This window comes from Lissotriton vulgaris, chromosome 12, assembly GCF_964263255.1.
Source record: "Lissotriton vulgaris chromosome 12, aLisVul1.2, whole genome shotgun sequence".
Taxonomy (NCBI): domain Eukaryota; kingdom Metazoa; phylum Chordata; class Amphibia; order Caudata; family Salamandridae; genus Lissotriton; species Lissotriton vulgaris.
The window spans coordinates 545514440-545541725 of record NC_141700.1 but is presented as its reverse complement, the minus strand read 5'-3'; the positions used below and the strand labels follow the sequence as shown (position 1 = coordinate 545541725).

Sequence of the window (27286 nt, the reverse complement as noted above, 5' to 3'; positions counted from 1 at the left end):
TGAGAGGGAAGAATTGATCAAAAGTAGGGGGCTGGGGTATGTGATTTCATTAGGATGGAAGGGGAGATTAGTAGATGAGCTTGCGGATATAAGGTACTGCTAGATTGAAGGGTATGACTTTCGAAGAACGACAGACTGATCTTTGAGGGAAGGTGTGGGCAATTTGCAGAAAGACAAAACAATACAGATTAAGACCTAGAATAAGCTGTACTCGGGGAAAGAAGGCAAGTTGTGCTACTCCTATCCAGATATCCAATATGGATCCCACAGGCTCCAATACTCAGACTCACTCCGAGTCCTACTACTGCATTCTTTCAACTCAAGAATAAAATGGGTCTAATTTACTATGTGTTTTACATTTATTAAATTCTCTTTTTGGAATGAGTGATTGCCAACTTTTCCTGGACAAGCAGTTTTCCTTGGTAGTAGAGACGTCCTCCTATGAGAAACTGGGAATACCCATAAGGATCCCTTATTATCTACCTACTTAGTCAAAATAATTTTTTTACTTCTTCTCTTTAAAAAGAGATCTGAATCGAGCAAACCACATTTATCATCTGTGGTAAACTCCTACAAAACCACCAATCAGCACAAAGTCTGGGTGATGGCCAGACAAACACCCATTTAGTAACCCTTTGAAATTAAATGCTTGCAAAAGATGCAGGCTTTCATGCTGAAAAATTATCCGTTGCGCCAGACAATCTTATGGAAATACAATTAACATCAGTTTACTCCTTACACTTGAGCCTGTGCTGCAACAAAAACAACCTATATCACTGCCATGGGTGGTACCTTTATTGATCCGGGAAGTCACTTTAACCAGTGTTTTGTTGCTACAGACATGCCTTCACTTGGCACAGGTTGAAAGCATTGCTGCAATGCAGTCTATTACCTAAAGGAAACTTCAAAGGGCGGAATCTATAGGAATATGGCCTTCTTAAAAAGAGGGGTGCACACAGCATCCTAAAAGGCGAAATCCACACGTGGCAGTCTTTATTCTCTCTGCCGCGGAGGATATAACATTGGCCACCTTGACACACTGAAAGCAGCCATAGTTGGAGTTCACCACCAGCCCAGCAGGTGATCTGTTTTCTCACAGGAACTGCTGAAGTCATTGGAAGTTTGATGCATGGTGGCTGTCTTTTAGGCGGTTGTATTAAAAAAAAAACAAAAAAAAATTCAGAAGCAAAAAAACAACGTGACTGTTTCTGAAAAACAAAATACTAATGGCCCCAACACCCCGAGAGATTTCTCCTAAAGCGTGGTGGTTTTTTGCTTTCCTGTTCGTGACTGCCAAGTTTTACCTAGAGGTGTCGGACAGAAAAAGAAAAGGGCGGTGAACCAACTTCTCTAAATAAGGTCTGTGTCTGATGACCTTACTCAGACAGCTCCTACGTTTTTTTAATGGCAGAGACCACCGCCATCGAAAAACTGACAGCCCTCCCCCTGAATCAAAATAGAGAAGCCAATGATTGTTTAGCAGACAGGGTACTCCATCACTGTGATACAGCACCCTGTCTGCCCAACTCTAAGTCTGACACTTCATCCGGTTTTAAGGTTATCTATGTAATGTTATAGCGCATAACACACGGTAACTGCCTTGGAAAAGTAACAGGGCTGTCAGGATGCAAACCTGTGACACATCCAGGCTGTGGCGAACAGCACTCAGCTACCTTACATGACAGTTTCCACTTTTATATTCCAAGAAAACTGACAGCCTCACTAACTTCAAGTCCTAAATGAGGCTTCTGGGTGAGTACCAGCTCACCTGGAATGAGATCCTGTGAGCCTCTAAAGTTTTTCTTGCCAGGGATATCTTTATGATCTCTTTATCTCAACCAATATTCAACTGCAATTGTTCCTAATAGTGTCCTATTAACTGTAGAGATTCCATATAATTTGTGCCATAGTACTTCAACATGATATTTTGCTTGTGACTGCTAAAGAACAAATACAAACATACGAGCTTACCTACTCTTTGAAAGGAGAACACCAAGTACTATGTGAACCACAAAAAAATTAGGATAAAAAAAAAAAAGTTTTCCGGAACCTGCAGAATCTAAGAAGCTCACTAATAGATTGCAGATGGAGGGGCGAGCGTTCTACCATGTTGGAGACACTGGAAATCTCCATAGTTCAAATGGGGATATTGAAAAGAAGCCAATTATTAGACATAGAAACAGCACCAAAGCTGATATTATACATTTTGCAAAAGTCTTATCAAAAAGTTCTCCTGAGCAGGCAAATGGTTTTAAAGATTACATCAGATTGGGAGCAAATAACATTGACAAATGTGTTTGCGTGTGACAAAACTAAGGGATCGCCAAACACATTCTTTCCACCTAGTTTCGATTTACTTGCAAATTTGGGTAAACACAAAATTACCATAATCCAGACTTGTGCAGATTAGTTCAAATACTGTGAATTTCTCTCTCGATGGTACGAAAACTGCAAAACTGAGGTTAAAGATTGAACTTATTGCTGAACTTGACGCCCATGTTCCTTAACACTAGAAAAGGACCTAAGTAATGTGGGTCAAAATACCTCTAGGTGCATACCAATGCCTTTGTAATGTTAAAAATCATTATTTACAGAGTCATTTAACCCAGAAAAGAAGCCAATTATTCTGAAAAGTAGTCCATGCCCTCAAATTCGGAGAACAAAACTGAAGAATTGTAATCATGCTAATTTAATTTCACCAACTGCGGCTGGCCACTCAATGTATGCATTTTTGCCCATCCAATCTAGGAAGCTGATTACTCCAACAACTTAACACTTTCATGGCTTTGCAATTTAGCTAGATATCTACAAAGAACAGTGGGTCAACACGAAAGCATCCCCTTTCCTGGACAACAGAGCCAAGCCCCGTGACATGCGTCATATTTAGAGGATGAATATAATTTTAGCCTGCCAAAATACCGAAGGAAGACCGGAAATAAAAACACGAGCATTTGTAGAACAAATTAGTCCCAATCAAACATGCCTGCTTACCTAAAGCAGGCATCCAAAAATTGTGAGAGAGTGTGAATACTACGTACCGATATCTGGGTGTCCAGGAGAGGGCTTACTTGTACACTGTCGGAGACATAAGAATAAAGTCCTTTGGCAACTATAGTAAAATGCTTGTTAGATTACAGTACTTTTAAAAAGGAGGATTCAGCTATTAGCAGAAACAAGCTGTTTTTATCACATACGCCAATGTCGGTTGTCAGAGGAGTTTTTGAATAGAGACATTTGAACAGAACTTGCTCTCATCCAGAAGAAAGCAGTATCTTCGACCATATTACGTCAAAGTTCATGGCCCACATAGACTAAGATCATTCTCAGGCGTAGTCTGCATGCAAATCGGTGAACTCTGCATGCGAAGATTTGTGGTCAGAATGGGGAAAAAGGGTTATTCCCTTCTTCACATACCACCCAAGCAAGACTGCACAGTTATGAAGTCAAATGGAGTTGGCAACATATCTGCACTCAATGTTTAAGTGAAACAAATAGCAACATTTACCTTTCATTTTCATCTGGTTGTCTTTATTATAAAAACCGTTTCACATTCAGCTAAGCACCCAACAGTTAAGTGTGCTTAATGTAGTTCTGGCCTATGAACTAAACACATTTCTTCCACAAATCTACGAAATGTTTAATCAAAGCCTTATCCTTAAACACACTCATAGAAAATACTTTTAAGACTGGTTTATCGATGTCGGCGCTAAATTGTTCGGTGGCAGACGGTGCATTAATCAGGATAGTCTTTTAGGACTTGTTAAAAATGTTATTACATTTCCATGGTCACTCGTATACTAGATTCAAGAATTGCAGTAATGCAGGAGAAAGGAATGTATCCCACTACAAATTGGGAACATAATGTAGCATTACTGCCAGTGTGTGACAAGCTGATGTAGATTCTGGAAATTAAATCACAACAATGTAACAACTGTTATGAGTAAAGCCAGTGTTGCTTGAAATGAGAAAGTCCATAATAACCAACTCGGTATTCTTCACGTTGAACTAGATGGACATGTGAAGACTGACATCCACTAAAATTCATTTATAAGAACACATCCTGACAATTATGCCAGCACTTTAGTACCGAGAAGTTCATAAAATAGCATTAGTAGTGCAGATCGGCACAATGACTTGTAATACAAGTGTTCACTTTTACAATATTTTATCCAATATTTGGGGCTTGCAGTTTAGACGCGCCAAGAATTCTGTGAGTTAAGTCATCTGGGGAGAATAAAGTAGGCTGATTTAGAACCAGGTTTATCCTTTTCCCTGAGTTTCAGGATGTTTAGGTGTCGCTTCAGTTCTTCTTAGTCTTTGGTGTATCGTACTTCCTCTTGCTGGAGTACCAAAGCAATAATGGGATTCCGATGGACGGTAGAGTCATGACCCCAAAAGCAGACCAGTCCAGCTATGTATGTGAAAGGGATAACATTAATTGGTTAACTAGGCTTTTAGACTTGAAAAATTACAAACCAGAGAAACGTAAATCCTACATTTTGATGACATTTTAAATATCCAAGCTCACCAGGATTCAACCGTTCCGACCACAACACATACAAATAAAAATTAAAGATGCTTCCTAAAGGTGCTCAAGCTAGTTTTGTTCGGTGAATGTATTTTCTATGCCACCTGACAAACAATTCTAATGTCATCTTAACAAGCCACAGACAAACTTTATTGAACAAAAAAAAAAGTACATAGGATCTTGGATAGAAACAGCTTTAGAATAATTGATCTAGTAAAATGTACCCTCACACAACCAAAAAAGCCCTACTTAACACCCAGTACGTGATAAATTCGTTCTGTTTCGGAAGATGCAATACAACTACTCTCCACCCAAAAAAGCTCTTCAATACTTAAGGAAAACCAAGACATTTACAATTTCTCCAAGTGCACTCCCATTACTGTAATTCCATCTCAGAAAATTATCATTTTTTATTGACTGAGAAGCACTTTGTTTTATGTTCAAGACTCAAATCCGTAAGTATGCTGGAATCCCATAACTGTAGAAATGTGCACGGCTCTCACAAAGTATGGAGAGGTTTTTTTGTGCTATTGATGGACACACTACAAGAAAGTGGTCATCCTTTATTATCCATTGCTAGTCAATTTTCTTAGTGTGGAAAAATAGTTATCCCAAAACAAGTTTTAGATTTCGTTTTTTAGTTTTAGGAACCTTTTTCCCACTATCCTGGTTTCCCTAATTTTTTGTTAATGTGGGGAGACATTCCTCACGTTTTCAGTCCAAACCCCTCTCACCTTAGCTCTTCATTTGTCTTTTGTCATACAATAAACATCTTGCTCATAAACATTTTTGCCACAGTGACTTCAACCATGTATGTGAGGGGCATCTTGGAATGCAAGTTTAGCAATGTTTACCTCTTGTTCCTCTTCCATTACACTGTACAAAGCCTATAACCCCTTCCATGCTCATGACGAGCTCAGCTCGTCATGCAGTACACTGGTCGTGAGCTGAGCTAGTCATGAACCATAGAAATCTGAAACGTTCAGCACTGATCGGGAATTGCTGCAGCAGTCAAGGTGTTAAATAGCATAGCTCAATTTCAGACAGATGCAAAAACTTGGCATTTTTATCCCTTTTGAGGGCGTCTTTCAGTGTCCTATAGAAGATTGTACCTTTAAAGGTTAAATATATTTTCCCAGGCAAGAGCCAAAACAAAAAAATCTGCGAGGGGCTGGGTAACTTATCTACACTCGCTCTGTACCTAATAAATGTTGACAAATATTCCAGGGATTTAACCCATTTACCAATAATGTGGAGTATTTCAGTAACTCTTAATGCAGTCTTTTTTCATTAGAATCTTAGAGATTATAACGAGCATTGCATACCCTCTTTAATCACACAGGTGGCAGTTACAGGCTCCCAAAATTATTTTATTCTTTTATCGTAAAAGAGTGGAAGAACACAACGAGGTTCTTAATGTGATATTAAAAACATGCCTGGGAATGGCGCCACTGGGAAACGCACATTTTTAAACAGGCTACCCCCAAGGTGTAAATTGAGAGGGTACTGAATCCCCAGAGACAAGTAACATCCCAAGTAGCTATGCTATGGCAAACTGATTTGACCAACAAGTCAGCAAAGATAAGCAAATTGGTGTTGAGGCACAGAAGATCTCGGCAAGGTAATTAAAACAGTATAAGCATCCACCAAAGAAATACTCACAAAATGGGGAGAAAAACGACGGTCAAATTCCCTTTGAGCCAGAATGCCACCTTGTCCTGGAGCGCTGGTGTACCCCACCTAAATGCAGATCAAAGCAAAGTTAAAAACACAAGGCATGGTGCTTTGAACTTGGTTCTCTGTTAAAGTATGCCACGTTGCAAGAAATGAAATCAACTCCCATTCAACCCTCCAAACACTGCAGGGTTGACATCCAAACACCATCAGGCACTGTACGTAACCCTCTCCTGACACTTCATCACCTACCACCACTTGACTTCACGCACAATTACATTTCTACGTATGTATTTGTCCCTTACTCTTCTTTTGCCAAACATTAACTTGCTCTCATGTGTCTGTGCACCCTTTCCGCATGCTTAAGTAGTGACCTTCAGAAAGCCCCTTCAAAGCCGGTGACTAAAGAAAAGCTTCACGGGATAATCCCATCTTTTCAACTGCAATATTGCAGCCAACACAATAATCATTTTCACGTCCATCATTTAATTAATTGCAAAGAACACTTAAGCAGGTTTCACAAGTTTTATCAAGAAAGGAAAATCTCAGGAAAGGGTTTGTAAAATAAAGGCATATATCGCACTCTCAATCAATCCTAGCCTTCTTCAGGATTGCTCAACATTTCTGTGCATCCTGAAAACAAGGCCAAATGGGGCACTGTCAATGATCATTATCGAAGCTCGTTTAGGACATGGCCGGTCACTACACCTGAGAGTTTTGCTCACAGCACGCTGGGCTTATTGGTTTGCCCAAGTTAGGTTTGGGTGCTGGGACGGCTCCAGGTTACTTAGAAGTCATACTCCAGGATTAGGTCTGAACCAAACAGGGAGGTTGTTGTCCATTACGTTACATGCGCAGTCATTGTGGCCAAGAATGGAAAGGAAAAATCAAAATGTACGTGCACAACTTCCCTCCAACATTTTAACCTCTAGCCCATGCTACCACAAAAAGTCACCTTGATCATGTCAAGCAATAATACTGTTCACCCATATTGCCCCAAACATGGCTCACCATGCCACAAATACCACCGCATCAAGTATTAAAGGCACAAAGCACACCCCATGACATGAAACTATAGCCCTAAAATAAGGGACTAGGACATTGATTTACCCCATTGCCTACACTGTAGATCACCTCTCTCCACTCACTGGCTGACAATTTACAGCTGCTCTTGCTCCATGGAAGCGAAGCAAGGGCACACATTAAAAATAACAATAATAATAATAATTTTTAAAAAAGAACACTAAAGCTACTCCTGCCACACATTTGCTGCCCCGACAGGTCCATTGCACTCCACTTAAAAAAAACACAAAAAAAACATGCAGGACAGCCCAGTGTGTAAACTCAATGGAGATGACTTGGCAAACTTTGGTGGGACAAAAACAAAATTGCCCTTACAGGAGGACCCACCCAACTGAGTTACAGACCTACTGCACAAGTGGTAGCCGAAGACATGTAAGTATGCCCACACTACCTCCCCTCCCACTATTACGATTCCACCGAAACACAAATGCTTTGCCCACGTGTTATGGTGAGGACACTACTTATTATTCCTTTCAATACAGCTACCCAAGTACTTAGTCTCTATATACTCACCACAGGCTGTCCTCCTTCATGAGCAACATATGTGATAGTGGCAGAGGTGAAATTGAAGTATCCAGCTTTGAGAGGCCTCAGGACAACAGTGTGGGTGACATTGCTCGCTCTAGGAGGGACATGAGTTAAGGAACCATTGGAAGAAAGACCAGCAAAATTTTGCAAAGGCAAAAGTCTCTATGACAGACAACCGACAAGTACCGGAAAAGACAGATCTCTGTTTGCTCTAGTAAAGAGAGACACAGGTAAATCAACAAGAATAAAAACAAATTCAAAATGTATCTTAGAGCCGACCCTGGCTCTTCGATTAAGGGCCTACTTGCCATCCCACCAGGCCATAGAAAACTTGTGTACACTCTGACTAAGGTATCACCACACAAGTCAAACAATGGTGGCGCATGGTCGACATACAATAATTGAAGTGCTAAATCTGGTGCAAACAGAAAACCTGCACCATGAAAATGTAGTTTATGTTCCACAAATAAAGTCCAATCGTATCTTGCGCAACTCCTCAGACATGCTAGTGAACACAAAAATGACATTTAGAGCCGAGAGGCACAAGGATACGGTGCAATCCGGTCCCATTTCACAGTGAGCATTCCAGAGACAATGCCAAAGTCTTCTGGTGGGAAAGAGTCATCAGACAAATCCACATCAAGGGCAGCGCTGAAAAGACAAAACAAAATTAAAGTTAAAAATAAAAGACAAGAATGACCACTAAGCAGGGACACAATCCATTAAATCAACAAAGTAAAAAAAGCCATAGATTGAGATTCAGTTGTTTTGTAGCCAGTACACATTAGTTAATCAAGTTTCTGCACAGAATAATTGTAAACACTTTGAAAAATAGCAGAGGCTTATGCATAAGCGGGCAAGTCGCCCACCCAAAGCCCTTCAAAAAGAACGCTGCACTGTTGTTAAAGGGCACATTTTCCCACAACAAAACAATTAGGTATATCAAATTGGTAGTGCCTACATAAGAACCGGATCTGCACCAGAGGGCATTATACAATGCCCGAGTTTCTGAAATACTTTCCATTCACAGTTTATCACATTGTTCATTCGTGTTAAATGTCACATACACATTAAAACACAGGAGAATATTATAACAAAAAATGTATATAAAACTGCAACTTTTTGAGCAATATTGCAAACTAAGCATAACAATTTCAAGTAAAAATAAGAACTACTAACTACCAGAGCCCAAACAGGCATGACAGAACAAGTACCTTGTAGATATGCAATTCTTGTAAATCTCAATTCTTCCACTACCTGCCACCATGTGAGCCCTCTTGCAGTACCTGACTATACACCACATCAACATCACATGCGGACCCACTACACAATCAAGCGGGAGCAGTTTGCCACCATTCCTGCTCCAGCCCACCCTTCACCCCAAGAAAGGCCAGCTTAGTTGGACAACCACCAGGCTCTGTGGAAGACGACACAGAACAAGGGAAACCTGCAGGGCCTAGCCAAGGAACCATTGGCAGCAGATCACAATGTAGCCCCCTTCAAGAGATCAAGCCAGGGAGCGCCCTCTATAAGGAAGATTGCCATCCACTCTATGGAATGGCAGCAGACACCTTTTACACACCATCACCCATAGTTTCTACTGCGGTCGGCCTTAGACAAGCAGCACTTTATCAAAAAGGAAGGTTCACGTTAACATTGAGATGGAGAGAAGCTCTGACAACAGGGCTTTAATGAAGAGACTCTGGGACAGGAAGAAACAAACCCTAAGGCACAATGACATCCGACAAAGGGAGCAAGCACAGAGTGAGACAGGGCTGGATCACCGGCTAAGCAAGGCAGGGTCAAGCACACAGGAACATGTCATGCAAACTGGTATAGATGCAGTAAGACAAGCAGATGTGAGAATAATGCTCAGTGAAACACCATGTCAAGCACCAGGACAGCATAACAACGTACGAGACACTTACATACAGATGGGGCAGAAAAATGAATGCATTAGACGAAAGTAAAGTATGGAAATGACTGATAAATAAGATTGGAGTGTCAAATGAGCAATGCAGGCCTTTTATGCATCAGCAGAGCAATATGGAAACAGGCAAATAGCCTTGACAGAATGTTAATACAAATTTTAAAAAATAGGCCGGAAGGTACTTAATCGATTGAGCAATTCACGTGAAAAAGCTATTTCAGGGTGAACCCATAGGGCCACAGGGCTCTGGAAACATAGGGACTACCCTAAGACAAAACATAGCCATTAACCAACCATAATGCATATCAATCGTCAAGAGACTTGAGCCTTCTTATTTTACACTCCCTTGTAGGCCCACACTCTACTCCTCGCCCCCACCCACCTTACTTTGAAATAAAGACAAATGTGGCCAAATGTTGATCACATCTACTTCCTGAAGGTGTGTACAATCTCTTTGCATTTCTTCCCCCAAAAATTTCAATGAAACGTTTTTAACGCAAACAAAATTACTCTTTTAAGACTTTCAAAACTCTCGAGTCCTATCGCAAACATGGCTCTCAACTAAGAGTATCTGCATTTTGGGAAAGACAAGGGTGTGAAGGTGGGAAACTAAGATGATATATGAAATCTTTGTCAATGTAAGAAATTACGTTTTCTTCACCGCTTTGAGTAAATAACTGCTTTGTAATTTTCGAATTAACGCACAAATCACCCGTATTATCCTCAAAATACAACCATTTAGGGGGAAAAAACCAAAAGCCGTTGAAAGAAAAGGATTTACTATGGATATACTAGTATTTGTACATTTTTGTGCACTTTGGTTGCAGATTCCTGAAAATCCGTGCCATGTATTCCACTTGAGCAGTTACAATGGTTTAAATTCCCACCAGATGAATTTAAATTGAGTGAATGCTAGTTTACCTCAAGATCAATAAATTATGAGAAATACACACAAATCAAGGCTTGTACTTGTAGCGGTTTAGGTTTCTTGTAGAATGCCCCAACTCACCTTGAGCCCACATTGTAAATGTTGTATTGCAGGGTCAGATCTTTGCCTTCCACGGCATACCTGTTCAAGAGGGACTTGGAGGCAAGCAGCCGAGCTCCCTCTTCACAGTGGACAAAAGCAAGGGTGGCCACCAGAGTGACAAATAAGACCCTCATCTGCAAGTAAAGAGGAATTTTTAATGTTGTGAACAGCAAAAATGGCAAGCAGGTTTTTTTTCCAAAGCCTATTTGCTAAGACTGCAAACCATTTGTACAAAGTAACACCACACTGAGGACAGAAGCAAGTAACATCCTTCACTGACTGAAAATTGTAGTAAATCCATGTAACCAAAACAAAAGGAAGTGGAAATCCATAGTTTGGAAACAATTAACCAATTCCGAAATGAAGTCATTGAAAATGAGCCATCAGTTCAAAGACCTAGCACCAGCTCCTCACATAAAGGAAGTTTTGAAACTATCTTCGCCAAGATCAAGGATCACCAGATCAAAGGCGACTATGAATAGACATACAACTTGCCTATGGAGACGGGGTAAATTTAAAACACATAATAGGCTAGACATTAGATAAGATGCTTCCCTGAATTGATCTGGCACCGTCACCATTTCTGCTCTCATGGTGAGGTTAGGAATCAGGGGAACCCTGTTGATGACGTTAAACGGATATCGTATACACTTTGCCACCTAATGACAAGACTGTTAAAGGACTACATATCGGCACGAGCTTCTAGAACTATTTCTTGTCACAGGTTGTGTGTGAGTGGTGTATTTTAAAACCAACGGCGCTAATAAGTATTTTCACAGTGTACGTCAAAATATCTACAGGTCTGAACTAAAAAAGTTGGAAAAGAATAAGAAAGTACAAAATGGGGAGAATGCACTTCATAGAAAGTGACTAAAGCTGCACCCAAAATATTGTGTCACCCCGACTTTTGTAACAGGGCATAGATATTTAATTGCTACATTAAAGCCAGATTAAAATGTAGCAATACTGTAACTGTAAGGTGATTTATGTAAACAAGTAAAAGGAAAATAACGATATTTTGCCAATATTAAAAACCCATTACAATCAGGTACACAACACGGTCCCAAGCCATGAGGTTGGCTCAGCTCTGCAACATTACATCAACATTTTTTAGGTCGAGCTGACGTAGCATTCATGCGAAAGCATGAATGCTGTCAGCAAGACAACTAATGTTATCCGTATTTGGGAAAGTGGACACCAAACTGTCGCGAGCTTTTTCTGGCAGAGATTTGACCTCGTGGGCGCGCACGCCCAGCCGGCGCCGTGCACATCCCCTGCCTCTGATTCTCACCTAAACACGCAGTCAGGCACACACGCAGGCAGGCACACACACAGACGCAGGCACATACAAGCGCATGCACACACAGCCACACACGCACATGCCCCCCCCCCACACACAGCCACGCACGCACCCCCACCACTCACGGGCACGCACACACAGATACAACCCCCCCCCCCTCCCACTCACCGTGCTCTTTCTGCCTCGTTTTAAATTGTGCTTGAATACTGTTCTGAAGGTTTGCAGAACTGCAGGAAATCGATCATTGTTCCGACACCCCTGGAACACTGACGAAGCCCCCGGGCTCCCCTAACGCTGCGCCTCCTGTACAGTTAGAGCTGCGCGCGCTCTGCACCCAGCGGGAGCTCGCCCAGCCTTCAGCAGTTCTTGCAGTCACGCGCCCTCTAGTCGCCCCGTGTGGTAGAAGAGCTCGCACGCGGCTGACGTCAGCGGCGCGGCCGTCTGAGCTTTGAGGCTGCTGGAGCGCGACACGGGCGCGCGGACAAAGAGTTGCTGTCTGAGCAAGGAGTTGTGCGGGGGGCACGCGGGCCGGAGCATCGGGAGGACGCGCGGCTGGAACAACGGGGTGCAGGGGCGCCTCCCGCCGGCGCCAGTCTGGCAGCAGCCATGGCGCGGGCGCTCGCTACCATCCTCTGGACTTTGCTTGGACTTGTGACTGCGGTGCGGGAAGGCGAGACTTACACAGGTAAGGAGAGCTGCGGATGGGACAGATCTGGGTGCTGGGGGGCAGGCAGCCCCCTTGTTGTGATTTTGGTTGATGCTGTGTTGCAGCAGAGAACCGGTGACATGGGACGTCGTCTACCCCTGTACTGCTAACAGTTCCCCTGCAGTGCTAACTGTGCCTCTGCCAAGCTAAGGGGTGCACAGGCACAGTATGCATATGTAGTTTAAGGGTGAAAGTGTTCATGTAGAGGCCCGTGGCGTGGGTGAGCCCTTCCCTATCAGTGCATGCAACAGTGTGCGGACTTGGCAAACTCCTCACCTGTGACTCAGGAGCTCTCTGGCAGCAGGCGCCCTGGCACGGCACATGGTATCAGCAGCAACTTCAGGGTGGCGCCCAAGGCTGCCCCTTTCCTCGCCCGAAACTGCCCCCTGGTCTGTCTCAGGATTTCTATGCTTCCATTCCTGTGCCCTTTCAGCTTTTGTTGCAAGTGAAGTAGTGTGGCTCGCTGGTTAGAGGCGGCAGACCCGAGAGCAGAGAACGGCCCGGGACCAGGGTTCGATTCCCGACGCGGCAGGTTTCTGGACCAGGGTCAGCGGACTCGATAATTCTCTCGCCTCGGTGCCCACTTTGATCAGCGATCACACTCGGCAACTCTGGGCACTAGCTTGCCTCATCTTCACTAACGGCCCCACCAGACTGCTGGGGATGCCTGGTCTCACCCTGGAGATACCCAAAAAGGGACCATCTCTCAGGGAAGCCAGGAAGGGTTTCGCAGCGGTCGAAGCGCGGAGGTACCCCTTCGGGAGTGATTCCAGCGCTATATAAGCACACAATTAATTAATTAATTAATTAACTCCTGATGCTACCCTCTTCCCTATACCATGAGGGTGCCCTCGCCACCATGCTGTATCACTCCCGTTGTATGTGCCCTCATGCCCAATGTGGTACAGTTGGATACAGAGTTTCGGCACTTTACTTATGAAGGGGGAGCACCTGCCTTTCTCAGCAGAGATGCAGGGGAATATTACCGTCACTTCGCAGTATCCCGCGGGTATTCTGGGACAGTGAGTACCTAAACTTCTGTATTTCCAGTTCAAATACTGGAACAGAAGCACACCCAAACCTAATGTCAAATCGGCTCCAAGCCCACTGACAGTCACTCCTTCTCGGGCAGTCTCCAGGGAATCTTGGCAAAGCTCGCCCTCCGCACCTCCTGTGAACTTCCAGTGCCAGTCGCTGAGCAGACACTGCCTAATAAACATACTTCCCATGGCGGGTCGACTGGGTGGGACAGGCCTTATGCCAGTCTCCTCAGCGGGGGATCGTCAATAAACATTAAAAAAAGAACGGGGGCGCGGTTCGCTCCAAACGCATCTCTTTCCAGAGATGGTGCGGTGCCCTGCAGTTTCAAAGTTTGGAGCCAGGGCACCAGCCGCCGAATCCTGGTGCTCCCCTCCCTTCACCTAAAGTGTCTGACACTGGGCAAATCTCTGTATTTCCCAGTTCCACCGCTTCCTTATCAACGTGAACATTTGTTAACACATCCACAATTAACTATTGTAGAAATCGCAGTATGGCACACTTTACTTTCCGCGCAACAACTGCATCACTCAGCGCAACCACAGCATCACTGGTTCAAATATGTTCTCTCAATGTTTCAAGGTTTATTACAAATGTCACAAAAAGATGTTAATATTTCACTTCTGTTCTTGGATTTTCGTCACAATAAAATACACTTAACATAATGTTCACAAAAGTTATTTACAAAAGTTTAGGCTATTGCCATTATAAATTAGAATGACTTTTAAGTATTAATTATTGAAAAGAAATAAAAGCCATTGGTATTTGTAATATCAACACATGTAAGTCACGTAAATACAAAACATGTTGCATTACCAATGCTATAGGTGTCACATTTGTGAAAGTTAAAACGATTGGCATTGTAAATGACAAAGCTATTAATTACGTTATTTTAAATAAAAACACATAAAAAAAAAATTGTCATTTACCATACCAATAGCTCAAACTTTCCTAATGCGAGATCTATTGCATTGTAAATGCTTGTTATACAGTGTAATTGTCAAGGCATCTTAGCTCTGAGTGTTCCTGCTGAGACTCCTAAAATAAATCTACTGATAACGTAAAGAGAAAAGCTGAGTCTTTGACAATTTTCGGAAAAAAAGATATACTGGATTGAGATCTCAAAACAATAGGTTAGGATTTCCATGACCTGCAGGTCAAAAAAGAGAAACTTACTCCTCCTCATTTTGATCTCTTGATTTTGGGCACCACTTCTAATTTAGCAGTTCTATAACTTAAATTGTGATTCAGCACATGCCAAGAGAAGGACTGTTTAAATATGCAGGACCTCCGGAGTACAATACAGAGGGCTTTAAATGTAACCCTCTCGGTCACTGGTATCCTATGGAGGTCACAAATGCCCTTGGAGATCAAGCTGAACCGGGGATTTTAAGAATTTGATTGCAGAGTTTTATATAGCGCTGGCTAGACCCGGAGGTATCGGAGCGCTGTACATGAGGATTAGCGATTTACAAAATTACGTCAGTTACAGGAGCATATTATAGCATATGAAAAAACAGTGTTACACAGTAACATGAGTTGCTAGAGCATAGCTTAACATATACACATATCCTATGGGGTATAGAAGAAAGAGGGGGAAAGTAAAATGGGGTTGGAATGAAGATCGGGTCAGGAAGACTGGCAAGGGGAAAAGTAATTCAGGGAAACCTAAAAGATAAAGTGAAAGTCAAACAAACCGGCTGATTCGTCGGAAGGCGGGGGAGGAAAGGAGACACGGCGGAGAGACAAAGGAAAGTGTGCTCAATGTCCTGCTGGGTAGGTGACAGCCAAGGGGGAGATCCACAGCCACAGCCAATTTCCTATATAGCTACCGAGGTAGCTCCACCAAGCATCGGCCATATTGCGAGGTCTCAGCTGTGTGATTCTCCACTGCAGCAACACCCATGTTCTGGGCCAAGTAACAGCGAAAAAGATTCAACGACTCATCTAAAAGAAGACCGGTGAAGAATCAAGCGAGCAGCCGCATTCTGAAGTGAGAGAGGTTTCACCTGCTACTTTTTTTGTATGCCTAGCTAAAGGGCATTGCAATAGTCTAGTCTAGATAGAACTAACGCAGCAGTAACAGTCTTCTGCAAGTATACCATAATAAAAGGAAACATCTTCCTCAGGATCCTAAGGAGATGGGAGTAAGAAGATGTGACCTCATTTATATGATCTGAAAAGCAAATCTTTTCACAATTCAACGTATATATTCCATCCATATTTACGCAAACTGGTCAAAGCCACACAATCATCAAATATGCCATCAAAATGAAAAACCACCAGTCGAGCTTGGCGGCTGCGCATATTAGGACAACGATGCAAGCAGAGTCCTTTGGCGTAAAAACACAATGCTCAACACAGAGACATAATAATCTAGTAGTTCACTATCCAATACAGTTCATTACTAAATAATATATTGTTGAATTCTAGCACTGTTGACCATTAACCAATATCCTATTGGTTAATGCGCATCTAAATGGCATTATTAGACAACTAAATACAAGGTCAACAGATCAGTTGAACTCCAAAACGAATCTTAAAACGCACCTCAAACCCATATTCTAATTTTACAAATGGGCCATATAATGGTAGATATGGGCTATACTAGATCAGTTAACCACAAATCACTTACGAATATGGATCGCATTTGATGAGGCAGGGAGTACTCTCCAAGAATATCATCTATACATTTATCCACATGAAGAACTCCACAATAGGAATGGGCAGAGTTCTAATTATATACTTGGAAAATTATTGATTTCTGGAATTGGCGTATATACACTGTTGATACATTTGATCTATATGCCCTGAAGAAGTCATTTGGGTGACTGTGCCCCATGACGAAACACGTGTTGGCATTGGTTTTTCCATTGGCTACGTTGATGTGAATTTGATGAATATTGAAAGACTGATGAAGAATTCTTAGATGTGTGACGAGAAAAGATAAGGGAAATAAAAGGAATTAACTCATTGGACTCTTAAAAGTATATATCTTTTCTCTAAAGACTATAAGAAGACTTTTTGTGCTCGGGAACTATTTATTCTTAACCACAAATCTGTCACCAGAAGAATACTCGAATCACATCTCAAAATATCAGTTGTTAAAACTTCGGCTTCAAACAGTCTTTACTTAAAAATAAAGGTTCACTATATTAAAAGTGTAATATGTAGTTTGTGGTATTCACCAAACATACAAGCTTCCGGAACTAAACAAATAGTTTGAAAGAAGAAGAAAAATGTCAGTTTTTTTAAAATGGGAAACGAAGGCTTTTCAAAATTACTATAATTTCTTTACATCACATTTACTGCCTCACAATTAGTTCATCGGAATTACTATGCAAGTATATAGGATATACGTTTATATTCAATTTAAATTTAATAAATTGAAGACACTGAAAAGGAAGCGCTTATTGCAAAGGAAACGAACACTTCAATTTCTCAACAAACACTAGAGGGCAGTGTTGGACTGGCTAAGGAAACCTAATCGAAGTGGTTAGCTGACGTGTCCTTCTACGAAGAGTTAATACAACCCCATCAATCTAATACCGAGTAGGGCAAGCCATCTGAAATCAAAGTAAACTTTTAAACCTGCGGAATAAGGACTATACCAGACTCCAAAATTGTAAATGTCTATTTTAAAACGTAGAAAGACCGCAATTGTGAACGGCCACACCAGAAAGCACAAGTTTAAGGGGGAAAAAAAACGTTGCAGCCAGGCAAATGTGAAACAAGTCCGAGAAAACAGTGTGTAATGTTTCTGACTACGGATTCTTACTTTGACACGATGCCTATAGCCTTGAAGCGTGGCTCCGCACCACGTTTACAAACATGTCAGTACTAAGGTTATACATACTAGATAATTCGATTTTCCATTTAGGTGTACTATGTTACACAACATAGTGAGCAATTATATACGATTCAATACATTAACAGGATAGACCCAGGCTACAGTTTCACATGATTGAAGCACAATCTCCCTACTCTATGTCATAAGTTGGTTATAGCCTGATCAGCCCCAAAGCCCATGGTGACGTGTACCTAGCGCCTAACACTATCCCATCCCTGTAAAGAACTTAGATGTACACATAAAATAACGTGCACATCAGCCACCTCGTTGCTGATCGTTCCAAGCCTCATAATGTGAAGCCTCTACAATCACTGTATCCTAAACCCTCCACCCATGCTTTGCCTAGCCAACATATTTCCTCCCCCATGCATCTGGGTATTCTCTACCAGCCCTTAAGTATTCGCATAGTAGTATCCCTCTAAGAGGCGCGCACAAACACACGGAGTATTTACCTCACAGCCACTGTGCAAGTCGCTGTGTAACATCAAAACAAGCTCCTCAAAGACCTTACAGCACCTTGCTCAAGACCACTGTTCTGTCTGCTGACGTGTCGCTTTAAGCCCTGCTAGCGCCTCCCTCATATCAGTTGCTTACTCTGTCCATGACAATAATGCTGTGCCCCTACTCGCCCTCAAGCCCTGTTGACTGGAATCCCACCCGGGGAACCTACTGCTCCAATCCTGCGACCGCTCACCTTAACGACGTCTGCCACTGTCCACAACATGAACAGGAGGAAAGGAGGAGCGCGCGTGCGCGTGAGTGATTAGCCCGGACCAAGAAGGCAGGAAGTCCCGCCTACGGAAACACAAATGAAAGAGAAGACTGGTGCGTCGCTTCACCGACCCGTAGTTCGCTATTGTGCGAACTGACATGGCTGCCATCTTGAAACTACAACTTTTTTCATAACACCGAAAGAAAACTTACTATTAAATAAAGATGTATTCAAATGTATTGATCTGAAATCGAGCCTGAGTAATAAACACGAAGCTGTATCAATTTTAATACAAAATATTCGAAAACACACGTATTGATTACTTTTTTTCATGAATAGGGTATTTGCTATATAAACTTTACTGGTATCATAATTTCTGGATAAGAAGTTATATTACTCTAAAATATATACCATTCTCTGTATAATTATATTGTATTGTGATTGAATTTATATAGAGCCTCCTTAGTGCTTATAATAGGAAAAATAAGTGCAGCTGCAGCACTATTTCGATTCGATCCAACTTTATTCGGATTACAAGAAATCCATAAAAGCAGAGCAGCATGACAGATTATACAACAATGATAATAACATTCATTTCAAATTGAACAATTTATCGTAAAGTGCAATAGCAGGTCATACATCAGTTTGATAAAATGATCATACATGGGTAAAAGGGCTCAGGGGTTGGACATCATTTTACGTGCTCGGATGGCGATTTTGAAAAAAGTGCTAGTGCGAAAGACCAACTCTTCGTTGACCGTAGTAAGGAACCACAAGTAGGCATTGTCCAGGCAAATTGGTCTCTGCTTTTTAAAAAATTGAGTTAAAAAACACTTGGTGTATTTTAAATAATATCTGCAAAGAAACAAAAAATGTAAAATAGTTTGTCCACTCACACCATCAAATGGGCAGGGGACATGATCATGGTTAGGGTGGTAGCCAAGGGGAAAACATAACAGAAATTTAATAGTGCCCGATCTTAAAAGGAATAGAAGTCTCCTTTCCCAATGGCTCATTGGTAAGGTGAGATAAATGGGTAAAGGATGCCTATACTGTTCTATAATCATATAGCTTGAGGCAAAAGATTTTTTTCAATTCCGTGCCAATCCTTTCTGTGTTATATAGTGTATAAAGTGCACTTTTGAGATCATTTTTGTGGAGTGTTTCGGCTGTGCTCGGATTTTAAAAAATGCTACCTTTATTAACACTACAAAGACTATGGTACACTCCCAACAGCCAAGGGATGTCAATTCCTTTCCCACATTTAACACAGTCACTGATGATTTCTCTGGTTAAAGAAGCAGCCTTATTCTTCCCGACTGATAGCCAAAAAAGAGCAGTCCGAGCATTAATAAAATCGTTAATATAATTTAAATTGGGTTCCCTATGGCAGATATATTGAGGGGTGGAGATTGGGACACCCAACAGCTTTCTACAAAACCTATTTTCTTCCTGCTGAATGCAGGGGCTGTTAGTGTTGCCCCACATCTCGGCTCCATACGTGGCTACTGGGACACATTGGGATTTAAAACATTTTAAGATAGCTAAAATAGCACCTGTGTTCTTTGGGCGAGAGAGGCTAAGGATGGAATTAATGGCCTTTGAGAAATTGCTCCTGCAGTGGGCCAAATGCTCAGTCCATGAGCCGTTTGCAGCAAAGACCACCCCAAGATAAGGAAAGGTACTAGTGCTTGTCAATTTTTGACTACCAGCAAAAATAGAGCAGAGCTGGCACTTTCTGGGGCCGCAGGACATTATAAAGGATTTTTTTTAAATTGACGCATACATCTAGACTGCCCATGTAGTTAACAAACGTCTGTACTAAGATACGCAGAGAGTTCGGAGTGTGGCCAATGAGGACTGCATCATCTGCGTATAATAGTACCGGGAGTGGTTTCCCGTTAATTCTGGGGACATCTGGGGTCGTGGATTTCAGCGAATTGTTCCATCCATTGATATAAATAACAAGCATTTACAATGCAATGGTCTCGGCATTATTAAAGGTAGAGCTATTGGCATTGCTAATGACATTTCTTTTTTTTAAAATCTTAAATAAATGGCATTGTCATTTACATTGCCAATAGCTTAATCGTTAAATAAATGGCATTGTCATTTACAATGCCAATAGGTTAATCGCTCGCAAATGCATGACCTTTTGCATTTACACTCACACAGAGCCACATACTCAAAGCCACCCACACAAAGTCACACACACACACACACACTCACAGAGCCCCACACACACACGCACAGAGCCCCACACACACACACAGAGCCCCACACACACACACATAGAGCCTCCCCCCACACACACACAGAGCCCCCCCCCCACACACAGAGCCCCCCCCACACACACACACAGAGCCCCCCACACACACACAGAGCCACACACACACACAGAGCCCCACACACACAGCCCCCCCCCCACACACACACAGAGCCCCCCCCCACACACACAGAGCCCCACACACACAGAGCCCCACACACACACAGATCCCCACATACACAGAGCCACACACACACCCAGAGCCACACACACACCCAGAGCCACATACACACACAGGAGAGCAAGCACAGCGAGGGGGCAGGGAAGCAAGCTCAGCCAGGGGGCAGGGGAGCAAGCACAGCCAGGGTGCAGGGAAGCAAGCACAGCCAGGGTGCAGGGAAGCAAGCACAGCCAGGGTGCAGGGAAGCAAGCACAGCCATGGTGCAGGGAAGCAAGCACAGCCAGGGGGCAGGGGAGCAAGCACAGTCAGGGGGCAGGGGAGCAAGCACAGCCAGGGGGCAGGGGAGCAAGCACAGCCAGGGGGCAGGGGAGCAAGCACAGCCAGGGTGCAGGGACGCAAGCACTTCCAGGGTGCAGGGAAGAAAGCACAGCCAGGGGGTAGGGAAGCAAGCACAGCCAGGGTGCAGGGAAGCAAGCGCAGCCAGGGGGCAGGGAAGCAAGCACAGCGAGGGGGCAGGGGAACTAGGGAGCAGGGGAGCAAGCACAGCCAGGGGGCAGGGGAGCAAGCACATCCAGGGGGCAGGGGAGCAAGCACAGCAAGGGAAAACAAACCTGTGTGGAAAAACATCTAAAATAATTTAAATTGAGTTCCCTATGGCAGATATATTGTGGGGTGGAGATTGGGACACCCAACAGCTTTCTACAAAACCTATTTTCTTCCTGCTGAATGCAGGGGCTGTTAGCGTTGCCCCACATCTCGGCTCCATACGTGGCTACTGGGACACATTGGGATTTAAAACATTTTAAGATAGCTAAAATAGCACCTGTGTTCTTTGGGGGAGAGAGGCTCAGGGTGGAATTAATGGCCTTTGAGAAATTGCTCCTGCAGTGGGCCAAATTCTCAGTCCTGAGCCGTTTGCAGCAAAGACCACCCCAAGATAAGGAAAGGTACTAGTGCTTGTCAATTTTTGACTACCAGCAATAATAGAGCAGAGCTGGCACTTTCTGGGGCCGCAGGACATTATAAAGGATTTTTTTTAATTGACGCATACATCTAGACTGCCCATGTAGTTAACAAACTTCTGTACTAAGATACGCAGAGAGTTCGGAGTGCGGCCAATGAGGACTGCATCGTCTGCGTATAATAGTACAGGGAGTGGTTTCCCGTTAATTCTGGGGACATCTGGGGTCGTGGATTTCAGCGAATTGTTCAATCCATTGATATAAATAACAAGCATTTACAATGCAATGGTCTCTGCATTATTAAAGGTAGAGCTATTGGCATTGCTCATGACATTTCTTTTTTTTTAAAATCTTAAATAAATGGCATTGTCATTTACATTGCCAATAGCTTAATCGTTAAATAAATGGCATTGTCATTTACAATGCCAATAGGTTAATCGCTCGCAAATGCATGACCTTTTGCATTTACACCCACACAGAGCCACACACACAAAGCCACCCACACACACACACAAAGCCACCCACACAAACACACACACAGAGCCACACACACACACACACACACACAGAGCCCCCCCCACACACACATAGAGCCCCACACACACACACACAGAGCCCCACACACACACACAGAGCCCCACACACACACAGAGCCCCACACACACAGAGCCCCACACACACAGAGCCCTGCACACACATACATACAGAGCCCCCCCCACACACACACACACAGAGCCCCCCCACACACACACACCGAGTCCCCCCCCACACACACAGAGCCCCCCCCCACACACAGAGCCCCCCACACACACACACAGAGCCCCCCAAACACACACAGAGCCCCCCAAACACACACAGAGCCCCCCCCACACACACACAGAGCCCCACACACACACAGAGCCCCCCCCACACACACAGAGCCACACACACACCCAAAGCCACACACACACACAGAGCCACACACACCCAGAGCCACACACACACCCAGAGCCACACACACACACGCAGAGCCACACACACACCCAGAGCCACACACACACCCAGAGCCACATACACACACAGGAGAGCAAGCACAGCGAGGGGGCAGGGAAGCAAGCACAGCCAGGGGGCAGGGAAGCAAGCACTGCCAGGGTGCAGGGAAGCGAGCACAGTCAGGGTGCAGGGAAGCAAGCCCAGCCAGTGTGCAGGGAAGCAAGCACAGCCAGGGTGCAGGGAAGCAAGCACAGCCAGAGGGCAGGGGAGCAAGCACAGTCAGGGGGCAGGGGAGCAAACAATGCCAGGGGGCAGGGGAGCAAGCACAGCCAGGGGGCAGGGGAGCAAGAACAGCCAGGGGTGCAAGCACAGCCAGGGGAGCAAGCACAGCCAGGGTGCAGGGAAGCAAGCACAGCCAGAGTGCAGGGAAGCAAGCACAGCCAGAGTGCAGGGAAGCAAGCACAGCCAGGGGGCAGTGAAGCAAGCACAGCCAGGGGGCAGGGAAGCAAGCACAGCCAGGGGGCAGGGAAGCAAGCACAGCGTGGGGGCAGGGGAACTAGGGGGCAGGGGAGCAATCACAGCCAGGGGACAGGGGAGCAAGCACAGACAGGGGAGCAAGCACAGCCAGGGGGCAGGGGAGCAAGCACATCCAGGGGGGAGCAAGCACATCCAGGGGGCAGCGGAGCAAGCACAGCGAGGGAAAACAAATCTGTGTGGAAAAACATCTAAACACTGCCATGAAAGTCAAATTGTGAAAAATGCCCAAATAATGTGTAATAAACAATAAAGATATGACAAAAATAAATCAATGATGAGTAAAACACAGATTTGTAGCAAGAACAAATGATTTAGTGGCAAAAACAACCTTTTGCTCCCTGACTCACTCAAATGAGAGGTGCACTTTTCCAGCACGTTCCTCAGCCATTAAAACAACATACTTGCTTAATAATTACTTACTTTGCCTTATGTTTTAATGAGAGGCCTGTTTTAATGAGAGGCCTGGAGTAGGGAAAGTACGGTAAGAGCGGTTCACAGCAATGTGTTTCTCTGCAGTGTTTTCATTCATGCAGGTGGACCCAGATCTGAAGAGGAGGGACGGGCAGCAGATCACACAGCTCAGACCCCAGCAGCAAACAAACAGGCAAACACACACAAACACAAACAGGATTACCACCCGGAGCGCATCCCTGCATGAAGGGGACAGAGAGAGGGGCGACTCCCTGCCAGTGCCTTGGACTGCAGAGGCGGACGGGGGTGCCCTACCATGGACCTCTTCAGGCTCGCTCAGCTGACTCTCTCAGCCGTGAGGGGAAGTCAGCTTGTTGGCAGTCCCCCATCCCCTTCTGCACGGGCCCTGACTTTGCAGAAATCTATCCTGGTCCTTCCAAGTGAGAGACTGCTGGGAGATGGGCGGCCCAACTAGCAGGCAATCATAGACACAGGTATCAGTGAGGAGGAGGTGTGAAGATGGGCAGGTGGTGCAAGAGAAAGCTAAAGTGCAGAAAAACGAGGTGGAGCAAATGAAGGGAAAGAAGTAGAATTTTGAAAAAAGAGTTAAGGGTGCACAGGACCGAAGGGCAAAGGGTTGGTTGTTCACGGGGGCTAAAGCAGGTGTGCCAGGCGGCGATGGACCAGGAGTCGGATACGTGGGAAGGAGTTGGGCCATAAAGGCAGGTTAGTGTTGTCAACAGAGGCGGGGTTTGATGGGAGGGAAGAGAGAAAGGTGAATGGGGAGGGAGTGGTGAACAGATGGGAAAGGAGATGGAAATGGAAGACAAACGAATGGCGAGGGATGTGGGTCACATGAGGGGTTCATGTCGATGATATCCCTGGGGTTGAAGATTGAGCAGAAAGCTGGGGAGCCAATGTGAGGCGAGATACACGCTGGGACTTGCAGAGAGCAATGCCTCGTTTGAGCTGTTGGGGGGAGCGAGAGGTTGCCACGGGGAGTACCGGACAGGATAGATGTAATGGGGGATTGATTACCTGCACTTCAAGCAGGGGTGCATTCTCCCAGGTATTGCCACGTGTGGCGGCACGGGTTGGCCTGGGCCACTGCATGCTGTTATGGGGCTCGCCAGGGCCCGAGTTTGTCTCTTCTAGCGGCCGCACCTCCATGCCTGAATCCGTGAGAGTTGATCCCTGGCGTGGGAATGCTCAGCATCCTGAGGAAGTGCGCAGGGTGGGACCGGCAGCCACTCTCAGAACACCGGCAGGAAAGGGCGCTCCTCTGCCTGGGGCCTGGGGACGGGCGTCCAGCCAGCACTCCCCACAGCACTTGCAGAAGAGAACGAGCCCTGTCTCTGGACAGTCTGTTCTGGGAAAATCCCACCCCCCTTCTCTTTGACTTGTGTGCCTAGTCCTTGGGAATCAGCAGGGGCCCTGGGACACTGAGGCTAAGAGGAAAGGGGGTAACTTACCTGGAGTGGCAGCGAGGCTGTTCCGGGCTACAACAACAACAACAAAAAAATGGCGGCCGCAAACGTCCCAAATTTTCGGAATCGGGGCGTGTTGTTTGCGTTCTGAGTGACGGATGATGTCACAGGGCGAAAGAACGCAAAAAACATGCCCCCCGAATCCGAAAAAGACGGGGCTTTAACCGAGTGACGCCCCTCTCGTTCAAAGGCTGGCCTCAGTTTAGGAAGCCAGCCAATGGAGAAGAGGGGCGGTTTCAAGCCCCCCTAACTCAAAAACATAAAATCTTCGGACTCCGCCCACTGCTTCGCAGTACGACGGTCCTCGACCTAATGAAAAGCAGGGGTGCCAGAACACATCCTTGTCTGACACCCCTGCCCACCCCAATGGCTCCAGAGACCTCACCACCACTACCAATCCTAACCTAGGCCTTAAGGTCTTTATGGAGATGCGCTAGAAAATGTACCAAAGGCTCATCCAGTCAATAGGCCAATAAAATGGACCAGAGCTTGGACCTATTAACTAGGTCAAAAGTGGAAGATAGATCCATAAAGGCCAAATAGACTGGAGAGGATCGTGCAATGGTATATTTCCCGATGACCTGGTTAAGGTTCAAACACTGTTCATTGGTACCAACCTTGCTGCGGAAACCCAGCTGACAAGGCTCTAAATTGCCACTTTCCTCTGACCACTTTAAAATCGTGTTGTATAAAACCTGCCCAATATCTTTAGGGTATTATCGATCAAGGAGATGGGCCTATAATTAATAGGTTGAGACCGGTCCACCTTTTTAAAAATTGGAGCAATGGTACTCATGGCCCAGGTGCTTGGCATCGGGGCAAACAGTAAACTATTAAAAACATTCAGGAGAAGCGGTGCCCAGAACTCTGGTTTCCATTTAATCAAATCTATGGGCAACCCATCCGGACCCGGGGTCTTATTCTGAGGCTCTGGTGGATAGCTTCTTCCACCTCAGACAGAGTTATTTGCATGCTAGACAATCGGCCAAGTTCATACTGATCTAACCCTTGTGGGGGAGTAGCATAGATTTGTGAGAAGTGGCTATCCCACGACTCACTCGTGATGGTACAGCTAACCAGTGTTAACAGCTGGTCCATAGAACGCAAGTCCCTCACGGCAGACCAAAATATGTTGCCCTTTTTAGGTTTTGCCTGCGTAGGCTGCACATGCGCAGCCTCGCTGGCGAGATCTAATGATTTTGAGGAGCTTTGACTAGCGGGCTTTAAGCCCCGCCCCTCTTTCCCATTGGCCGGCGTCACCGTTTATGCTAAACGGTGGCCAGTCATTGGGAAAGAGGTTAGTGTGATGTACACTTTTCTCTTTCAAAGACGGCCCACTTGGATGGGCTTGTCTGACTTCCTTTTAGCATAAAAGGTTTCTTATCTTTATGGGGCATCTTGGCCCCATAAAGATAAGAAACCTTTTACGCCAAAAGGAAGGCAGACGAGCCCATCCATGTGGGCCGTCTCAAAAAGAGAAAAGTTCACGTCATCACCGCCGCGTTAGAAAAACCCACTTTAAAATTGACTCACAGACCATAAAAAAAGCCCACATGCAGACAAAGAAAGCAACCCACACATGGTCATGTCCGATCAGCCTTCGGGCACTGCCAGGTCTCATCACAGGCCTGCCCGACCCTGTCTCACCCGGATGCATTGTGTTCCTAGGGTATGAGAAATATACGTCCCTTGAGGCTTCGGTGACGCATGTCCGAGAGATGAACCTCTCCCGCATAAGAACATATATCTTATGTGAGGGTGGCATTCCGTCGCGAGGAACTAAACTACCCCACGTGGGGGCGGAGGCACACTGAGACATTAAAGCAGCAGGGGTCTGATCGTGAACTACGTGTTATGAGGGCACCGTGGAGGCACCGTGAATGTGGGGGCTCCTGGGATATCAGCACAGTCAGCCTCGTTAGCCCTGATTCCACCTGAGCCTGGCGGGTATAGGCCGTCATCCCGAGCTCCGTCTTCCTGAACTCTCATGAATCACACTGCTCTGCAGAAAGATCCCCGTGTCTCTCCCGGATTGGCAACCCCCATAGGTCTCTTGAATTGGCACAGTCCGTCCAGATTGTCACACCGCCC

General features: G+C 44.8%; 1 protein-coding gene across 2 annotated transcripts; it reads right to left on the bottom strand.

Annotated features, from left to right (window-relative positions):
• Positions 1 to 3506: 3506 nt before the first annotated feature.
• On the bottom strand, positions 3507 to 18512 carry SSR2 (signal sequence receptor subunit 2). 2 transcript variants are annotated; one of them, XM_086945345.1, is made up of 6 exons: positions 18362 to 18512; positions 10753 to 10907; positions 8366 to 8464; positions 7799 to 7907; positions 6191 to 6268; positions 3507 to 4411 (listed from the first exon to the last, which is right to left on the bottom strand). In XM_086945345.1, the coding sequence occupies exons 1-6, from the start codon at positions 18389 to 18391 to the stop codon at positions 4301 to 4303; spliced, it is 582 nt and encodes a 193-aa protein (XP_086801471.1). In that variant the 5' UTR covers positions 18392 to 18512; the 3' UTR covers positions 3507 to 4300. The 2 variants fall into 2 exon arrangements, with proteins under 2 accessions (XP_086801471.1, XP_086801472.1); XM_086945346.1 differs by having other exon boundaries at positions 18262 to 18402.
• Positions 18513 to 27286: the final 8774 nt, after the last annotated feature.